Source organism: Anopheles bellator, chromosome 2, assembly GCF_943735745.2.
Source record: "Anopheles bellator chromosome 2, idAnoBellAS_SP24_06.2, whole genome shotgun sequence".
Lineage (NCBI taxonomy): Eukaryota > Metazoa > Arthropoda > Insecta > Diptera > Culicidae > Anopheles > Anopheles bellator.
Genome location: NC_071286.1, coordinates 6,145,044 through 6,154,941, shown reverse-complemented (window position 1 = coordinate 6,154,941; position 9,898 = coordinate 6,145,044). Strand labels below are relative to the sequence as shown.

The window sequence follows — 9,898 nt, the reverse complement described above, 5'->3', positions numbered from 1 at the left end:
CACAAACGGGTCCACCCAAATGAACTCAAAACCGCCCAAGAGCCAGAGAATAGAGGCTCTAATTAGATGAATTAAGCTGGCCATTGTGCTTCGAGCAGAGTCATCTTCCGCCTGCCGTCATCTCCAAAACTGTCGTCAACAGGTGCCGCTGACCTTCGACAGGCTGGCGTGGGGCTTTGAAGGACCAGCCACTGCCAGGACCCTTGCTGCCAGTGGACGTCGAAGCTACGCTGAGCATCTTGAGTGTTGGTCTCCCACCACCACCACCACCACGGCGGATGCTTGAAATTCCCCAAAAGTAATCACGCGTGAAGTAAATTTGTGGCCCGTCTGGACGAGCAGTTCCTTTGCCGGCGTCACATCGCTACGACGGGCTCCGTGTAAGAGCCGAGCCGACGAAAGAGAGGTCCCCTCGACCGCCTTCGTCGGCGTCGTCTTTGTGCTCTAATTAACTAATGGCCACTTACCGACCCTGGTGCCGATCGGGCAGGGTTCGAAGTGCGTCCGGTCCGGTATGCTGCTCCGATGCTGGTCGTCTAAGGCGCCTCCAATCAACTAGCGGCGGCGTCGTCTCGTCGGCTTCGGCCTTTTTCACTTTCGCTCCGCTCTCTCGTTCCGTGCACGAGAGTGATAATCCTTATCACTTCTGTCGCCTGCAGTGCACCCACCGCCACTGCCCTACACCATCTGTTGTGCACACTTGCCCCCGCTCGTCCTTCGATCACTTTTGGTCACTCTTGCGGATCGACAATCTAACAGCACTTTTCGAGCTTACTGCGATCCCTGCGACGATCACTTTGGCCAACCTGCTTCCAGTGGGCAGCCATCGGATTAGGAACATAAAATCATATTTAAAACATCAAACGGGGCTACTGCACATTAAACATAAGTCTGGTGGAAGAGCAAAGAAACGGAAGTGAACAACCGAAACGAATCGAATCGGGCAGCGCCACGAAACTCGCGCCACGGCTTCCAGGCGACATCTTAACTGCCACCGGAATGGTAGCGAGCCGCGAGACATTCAGAAGACGCTCGGCCCTGTGTCCTAGGGTTCACATTGTCCTTCCGTAGACTAGCGGCGCGAGGTTATGTAAGGAAAGGCAAGGGCACCAGGAGAAGCACCGGAAAGGAAGCAATTTTCCCACGACAACCGAGAAGACTTCATCGAGTGCCGGGACCGGGGCCGTTGAACGGGGTTTTCTGTTGAGCACTGTTTTGGTCCTTTTGTCAGACCGATCCCAGCCACCCCACCACCCTACTCGGGGTTTCCCGCCGCTCTCGCTCGCAAGGAAATGTGAGGCAACGATAACTGGTTACCATCTCCCGGCTCCCGGTTCGTTGCGCCCGCAAAAGGCTAAATGATGGCCGTAGTCCTTGTCCGCACGGACCGAACGACGAAGGGAAGGACAAAAAAGTGTTGGCAGCCGGACCTCAAGCCGTCCCCAGGATCAAGTTTTCGACGCCTTAATCTATCGCCCTTTACACACGCGCCGCGCCTTCCTGCGATTCCTTTCGGGCCGGTAGCAGTTCTTTGTCGAAATTTTGTTTTGATTAGGCGACGGTGTCCTGTTTGTCTCATCGCACCAACATCGCACCATTTCGACTCCGAATCCCGAGTTCGGAGTTCGGTTATCACCCTCTTTGGCTTCTCGCTTCGCACGCGCTATCTATCCCGTTCCCGTGGCCCTTTTTCCGGTTCGGCATAAACATTCGCCTCACGCGGGCCACCAACACCAGATATGTAGGTGATTGCGGCATCTGTGTGGGTGATTGCGAACTTCGGAATGAGGTCCATCGCACACTGTGTGGGGGGAAAAAAATATGGGGAGCACAATTTTATTACGCGACCCTCGTTTGCAGCACTACTGGAAGCGTTCCGCTAGAGTGTCCTTTTCGCGAACGAAACCAGAGCGAGAGAGAGAAAGAGAGAGAGCGAGAGAGTGAGTGAGCGCGAGGTGCCAACGGAGTCAGCTCCACTTATCGGTTTCGAATAAAATACAGCACCTAACGAGCGATACACCCCGATCACGGCCAGCTGTGGGCGCCACGGCGGAGAGCCTGACGGCCGACGGGCCGTCCTTCGGCATCATCAGCCGTCAGGATAATAGTAGCAGCGCCAGCCAAAATCAAACTTCAACCAAACAAAAAAGAAAAAACACTCGCAGTCCCGCGGGTGCTCGGTTGCGGTGGTTCAACGAAGGACGAAACAAAAAAAAACCGATACAGATTGGTTATCCTGGTTCACGCTGCCACGCTGCTGTCCTATCGATTCGCAGAACCCTAGAGCCTACGTTGCTCACCACCTTGCCGTTTGTCACTGACTTAAGGTGATCAACCTTGGGTCGCGCTGGATGGGATGGATGGATCGTTGCGGGCCTGTGTCCGGTTTGCTTGTTTTTCTTCAATCCTTTGCCACCACAGTTTGACAGTTCGATCCGTCCGAACGCGAGCGCACTTCACGCACCAGAGCCGACCATCGGCGACCGCACGAACGAACAGAGACCGCTGAACTGAGGACCGTTTTTCCACCAACGCTCCGTTTTAAGGCCACGAGTAGACCACGACGACGATGGCGATAGCAAAACAACCCCGCACCGACCGACGGGGCATGGCCTTCCGCTGACAGCTCGCACCCGAATCGAACCGCTCGTGGTGGGCGCCCTCTAGTGGTGAGTAACGGCATCGCACCAACACATCGCCAGGACGTCGCCTGCTGCTAGTTTCACGTGCACTATTCACCCTCGTAGTTCGGCGGCGAAGGCAACTTTGTTGTTGTCGACTCCAGTAAGGATGTGTTCGTGCGTGCGCTCGATGCCAGATCCCGGTTGTCAGTTGGGCTGCTGACACATGCTGACTTTCGGTGGTGGCTTTCGGTGGTGGCCCGTGGTGGTGAGTCGGCGCCGTAGCCGCAGCCCTGCGCTCAGTGTAAATAAATTCCATCTGTCGGGCATGTTCGGCCCACGGACTCCCACGGTGGTGCCCTGCGTCCCTGCGCTGCCGTCGTTTCCGTTTCCACGTTGTTTTGACATTTTCGGGCTGCACTACCACCTCTAACGGGAGACACCGAAAGAGAGACAGAGAGACAGAGAGAGAGAGAGAGAGCGGGGGTTTTGTGTGTGTTGTTTTTGCTGAGTTGTGTTTTGATTCTATGCTTTCGCCCACGGAAGCGGAACGGCAGGCAGCGGCGACCACACTCTGGTGCCCACTCGGGGTTCGGGCCCAACCAAAACAACCGATGGAGGCGCACGGTGCTCGTGTCGGTCGCGGCACGGAAAAGTGACATTTGAGAGCGCCGCTGACTGATTTGGTTCACTTTAATTTCCATCAGCAAGCTGGAGGTTTTCTGGACACAGGATAATGAGGGTACGATGGAGTATTTTATGACGCTCTCACAAAAGATGCTTTGTATTAGGTGTTTGAGTTAATTCTTTCCGTTTTTATTCATCCGTTTTTATTTATTGTGACCTAGCTACAGCAACAAAACGCATGACTACCTTAATGAAAGTATTGTCCGTCGTTAGCTACTACTTTCTGCCATCTTTTAGGTAGTACATCGATTCCGTGTCGATAGAACTTTTTATCTTTAGGAGCGATCTACTCAGAGACCTATTTTTCGATACTTTCATAAGAAATGAGCCGCTGTGCTGTCAAATGTAACTAAATACTGTAAAGTACTAAATACTGTAACTATAAATACTCATGTAACGGAACAAATACTATTAGGAAAGTGCAACATCTGGTGAATAATGCGGGGAGATTAATAGTTCCCATCCGACATTTACGAGATATGTTTTGACCGGTTTTACGATGTGGGGTCGAGTTTTGTCATTTTGAAAAATCAGCCTATCATGTCTTTTATTACATTCTCGTCGTGTTATGGCCAAAGCATTGCTCAAAGTACACCACACCTTTCATATCCCACCATATGCACATCATAACCGTTGCAAAGTGAAAATTTCGCTTTGGTTGCAATGGACATGGTACACCAAGCTGTATCCAATCCTTTTTGGGTTTAAGATTCTTGTACTAACTCCCCTTTTCATCACCAGTGACGATTCGGTACAAGAATCTCTTTTTTCTGCCGTGTAATGAAAAGTGCTCCCCGCAAAAACACTCTTCCAGGAACAAAACTTGACAAGTTCAAATGCTTACAACAGGTGTTGTTTACACTTTGACCAAACAATCTATACAGCGTAATGATGCGTAATGACAGTAGCTATCGGACACATATTTCATAAAAAAAAGTTTGTTATATTTAGTGAGTAACGCCATCTGTTGTAAAACGGAAGGAATTAATTCAAACACCTAATATTTAGCGCGTAACATGTGGTCCCTTAAACGTGAATGTTGATGCAGGTGATTTTATGGTCGGTTTTGCCCTCATAGAGAATGTGTCTTTCGGTTTGCGCTTGAATATATTAATTAAGAGTTTCAAGCCATGACTCTAATATTGAACCAAAAAAGGAAGACGAAAGGGAACAGAAAACCAGGCCATTTTATGATGATTATTGTATACTTTATTGAGTATTTTGAAACCGGGTGTAGATAATCTCTTGTGGAACTGTGAAACAGCATAGTGGAACACTTTCTACGGCAGGGCAGCGCGGTATGGTCTGTTGATTACGAGAAACGCAATTGCGTGTCCAGCAGGAGAATCTATTAAACATTAATCAACTACTCACACATGCCAAGTGAGCACTTGCTCAGCAGAGAGCTGTGGCCGCAGCTGTGCCCTCGTACATCCTTTGTCTGGCAGCCCAGCACTGAGAGAGGTCCGCTTATGATAACCTAACCACATGTTGCTTCTAATAAACAACCTGTCGCTAGCGAACCATGGCCGGATATTCTTCCTCCGCAGCACCTTCGGACAAACACTGCTCACAACGACGCTATAAAATAATCAATAAACTGTAACGATAAGGCGTTTTGTAAATAAAACTTAGACACACCGGAGCGCTGAGCTGCTTTTGGAGCGACTTTCGAAATGTTATGCTGCCGTCAGTCAATTTACTCACTTTGTCAGTTAAAACTTCGCCCCCGACACGTTCGACTCTAAACAACTTAATGAGTGAATCAACTTGTCACAGTCGCCGGAACAACGGTCCGGTACACCGTACGGCCAGCAACCGAAAAGGGTACATCTCTAACCCTTTTTATTGACGGTCCTCTTCACAACGAAACCAAGCACGGTTTCGCACTAAAAAGCCAAAAAGGGGGGCCCGCACGTCACCAGCGGTTCCCGGAACCGAAGTAATCATCGCTGGGTTGTTGGAGGGAAGCCGGTGGAGCCGCCAGCGAAAAGTCATCCTTCGCCGGAATGCTAATTCCAAGCATTATCCTAGCCAGCAGCAACATCCACACCAGCCGCCGACGACGATGATGGTGATGAAGACAACTTACCCAACAGCAGTCTCTCGGCACTCCTTTCGTCTCCGTGGCTCTTATATTGCCAGCAGCAGGTTGCCATATTAATTGGAAGACACGCAGCCAGCAAACCCCATTGACGTGGCGATAAGAAGTTAAAACCGTACTGCTGTAGCTAACGACTCGCTCCTTGGTCCAGTCCGTTCGTCGCCGCCACACGCCGCCGGGACAAGAGATTTACTTCTTCGTTTCTTCGAAATAGAATCCTTTTTATAGCTCGGCTCGAGTATCTACACTTGGTTTTATCTCCGTCATGTTTTCGCGCTCTCTCTCTCGCTCTCGCTCTGTTTACCGGATGGCGACGCAACGTCCGTTACCACGACTGGAAAGCGATTTACAATTTGCTGGAACCGGCTTAGTGCCAGGACGGGTTGGTTGGCCATGACGGGACAACTTCGATGCCAGACGCACCGGCTTCCGTCGTCGGCCGCCGCAGTGAAGTTCGGGTCAAGCGAGAACATTTAAATCTGCCCGGCACCGCTCCACAAGATCCACAGCCATAATCCGTCCCGAGGACGTGTTAATAGGTTGTCGGTATTATGAGGTCATCTTTGGCGATTCGGTCACCGGGAGCACTACCCCCATTTAAGGCGGTGCTCTTGTGTGCTGTTTGAAGTGGGTTTCCGGTCCGGTCATTCACGGTGCGCGGTGCTCGGTGCTGTGGGCTAAGAACCCGGATACGCCGGGGAAATCTGCTTCGCCTCATTGGCCGCCCGGGGGGGGGGGGGACCACATTTTTGGGCAACCGTCAGGAAACGACCGGACGTCTGGTGCGCCGTTTAAATTGCGAAACATTACGGTGGCACTTGACCATTTCCGGCCGGTGCCGGTTAACGGGTTAGTGTCGGAAGTATAATCAAAGGATCGGACATAATGATCTGGAAACCGCAAGGCATGCCCATAAAGCGGATGGGTCAAAAAAACACCGTATTAGATGGAATGTTTCCGTGGTGGACCCTACTTCGAACAAACCCCCGTCACGGTACGATGAAGTAGAGAACTGGTTCGGTGAAGGTCAAACGAGAATTTAAAGGCAAGAAAAGAAAATCGGTAGTGAAAGGTGTGGAAGAACGATCGGCACTTGGCACTCTCGCAAGCAAAAGAACCCATGAAGGCCACGTTACCGAGCGAAACAATTTGGTATGTGGGCTCTCGGGAGCGATGCCGAATTCCTGTTGAAACTTTTGCCAACCCAAACTGTCAAGGCTAGTGACGTAAGAGACCCCAACGTTGGGTGAAAATTACAAGGAAACACGAGCCAATAATGTGGATTCAAGTTTGATAAATTCAAGTCGAAATAGATGAATGATCTTCGCCCTTAAAGGGGATTATTACATTACCCGAACGACGCCAGCCCTCTATGTGATGCGATGTAAATAACCAATATCAATTTGCTTTCAATATAATAAGCGTTGGTATTTTGTTGAGTCTAACGAGTATTGTAGGAATCGCTTCAATGTCTCAAAGCATCATTCTCTCTTTTTAACGAAGTACAGAAACGTTCCCAGGTAAGCGCTAGGTGCGAAATACAATTCGAGTTTCACTTTCCGGAATTCGTCATCAATTCGCCGATCGTCCGAGGGAAGGATGTTTCGTTCGATGACAGATACTTCGAGCGGCGCCTTAGAATTCCCAGCTGCTCAGCCATTTCAGTCTGGCCAGGGTGGAGTTCGGTTCGTGACTAAACGGGCCACTCATACCGTAGGCAAGGGGTGCGAAAAGCATAAAACTGTACGCCAGCCCTGCCATCGCCACTCCCAGGACGGTGTGCCGCAGCCAGCCGGGCAGCCGGACAGTGAGGTAGTCGAGCATTACACCTGCAACGAGAAGAACGGCAACATTTGTCAAAAAGTCACATCCTGCAAGACGCTAGAAAAAGGGCTTCAACGATGAGTTATTCGACCCTGCTGGGTTGTTCAATAAATTTTGTGGCAACCACAGAGCCTAAATTTATAAGCATAAGGTCTATATAAGAAAAAAGGATATGAGTATGAGAAAATCAACAATAAATCAATCATTTCTGAAATCACTTCATAGTTCACTATAAGCGTGAGAAATGTCGAAACACTCAAAAGATGTCACGAAACAGGATTACCGTTGTTGAAAAAACCAAACGATTTTCCATTTCCATCAATCTCGCCTCGTGCGCGCTGATGTGCGGTTTCATGGCGTTCGGTGTGTGGTTCAAAATTAATGACCGCTGAAATTGGACCGATTCCCATACAGGAGTGACGTCCAGCACCGAGTGTGGGCTCAACAGTTGGTAAACGTTAAAAACTCCAACGGCAGCGGTTATCGGACACGGACTTTAGGGGTTTGGGAAAAAAGTTTCTGTGTAACGCACATTTCATCCATTCCATACTACACCTTTAAACCATAGCCATTTTGGTGCGATTTAAAACGAACCATGGGCCACTGGCAGACTTATGAACGGAAAAAGCAGAATAAAATGGCAACGGTACAGTTTACTTTGAATTAATAATTGGCACCGGCACGCCAAACAACCGAAGCGTTCCGTGCGCGTGAACTTGAATTTAATTTATTCACCAACCAAAATCCACAACCGCGAAAGAACCAAAAATCGAACACGGTGTCCGGCTTTCAGCGGCGCCACCAACGGGAATGCGGGACGGCAAACAGCAACGGTCACCGCACGTCGGGGGAATTGTATTTTAATTTTACGCCATCATGATTCCGAAAATCATCGCACACTCGGAAGCCCCGGAACTTGAGCGTTGAGGTGAGAATGGGTGTCCTCTCAGCGGGACCGCTGTAGCTGCCCGCGGCAACATAATCCGTCCTGGACAAAGGAACACACACACACCCACACTGGCTGTGAAAGGTCCTTGATAAGGTGGGACGGCTCCTGGTGTTTTTTCCTCCCATGATCCATGGGTTTGAAATTGAACGAAAAATGATCCATTTTCACGCGCATCGCGATCGGTGCACACGGCAAACAGGTCCGAAACACTGAGCCGAGCGTAAGCCCACCACACACATCATCGACCGGAACAAGAGACACTCCAGCTCTCGGCCACACTTCCGGGGGGTTTGGGGTTCACTCATGAAGGGTATTATTTAGAGGCGTAATTGGTGCGAGGTATTCGGCTTTGGTCGGCATCGGGATGCATTTTGTGGTTACGCCATAATTACGCACATTGACGTGTTGACTTTGGTTTTACGGGTTTCGACCGGGAGGCCGAGGGCGGCCGGTGAGTAGTGCTTTTCGAAGCTGCATTAGTGTTTTGCCCGACGTTTAATTAATCTTTTTCAGTGCCATCATTCCGTGTGGGGTGTTTTTAGTTTATTATGCCCCTATTCAAATTGCGCTGCCAGTTGAATGGAATCGCCCAATTTTGTTCCATTTATGTAGTCAGCTAATGCAATGACAGTTATGGAACTCATTGGCGGTATTAGTGTAGTGAGTGAGTAAATTTGTGATACAATGAGCGCCAAATACAAGAAGGCACCAAAAATTCAGGTAGCGAACGCTGATGAATTGGTGAATTGATTACTTTAGGAGTAGGTAAAATAGTTACGCGAAACCCGACTGGGCGAATATTCATAATAGACTAGCGGTTTGTGATGATTTTAAGCTGATTTTAACGTCTAGGTAGCAATAATATTAATAAAATATATGAAAGAAACCGAAGAAATTACTATATAATTCAGGAATTACGTCGACCGAAAGGAACCGACACTGGGCTAAGTTTGCAGCAAATTTCATGCTCCTTTCGCCAAAGAGCAGCTTCGTACCTTTCGCTTGTAAGGCATCGCTCGTTAGCCAATTGATTGCGGCTCTCCGTTCGTCCGTCTAACCTCAAAGCCGGCCCATGGACCTTTTCTTTGAATAAGAATGATTAGAAGTTTTACAGCTTCCCCCCGCTTCGGGACAAGGCCCGCATCCCGCACCCGGCCCGCATCCTGCAGCGGTGGGGGACAAACATGGAACGACTTTAAATAAAAACTTCTACAACAATTGTGTCTACCAGGGCCGGCCCGTGCTGGAGAAGGAAATTGGCCGACGTTTCGCTCCAATAACGTATTTCCTTCGCATCTTGCAGGACGTCCCGTTAGACCGTTAAACCAGCGTGCACTGGGAAGCCCTGTGTCCGAGTGCAGGACCCCGGACCGACCCACCGCCGGCGCTCCAAACCATCGAAACGGGAAGTCACCCGACATGAAGCGGAAGCGGAAGGAATCATCATCCGTCAGCGGCAATACGGCGTCGCTCTAGCGCTTCCCTTGTGCCTAATACAATCAACGACTATTGATCTGCTCTGTAATGGTTTCGGTGCTTCTATTTCTCTTCCCACAGGGACGAGTCCTGTAAAGTTTTTGCTACTGCTTCCACCCGGTCGCAGCAGAACGCAATCGAACAATCACCGGGCACCGTTCAAGATTCGGGACGATGAATTTCGCTTTACTTATGAGAGTTCGTTCGTGCAAAACGCGTGCCTTATTGTACGAAGCA

The 9,898-nt window shown here is 49.8% G+C and overlaps 1 protein-coding gene across 1 annotated transcript in view; it reads right to left on the bottom strand.

Annotated features, from left to right (window-relative positions):
* Positions 1-7,047: 7,047 nt before the first annotated feature.
* Positions 7,048-9,898, bottom strand: part of LOC131212234 (protein O-mannosyl-transferase 2) — a 9,772-nt gene continuing 6,921 nt past the window's right edge. Inside the window, exon 8 of the mRNA XM_058206019.1 lies at positions 7,048-7,241. Within this exon, the coding sequence (XP_058062002.1) occupies positions 7,048-7,241 (194 nt within the window). The remainder of the gene's footprint in view (positions 7,242-9,898) is intronic.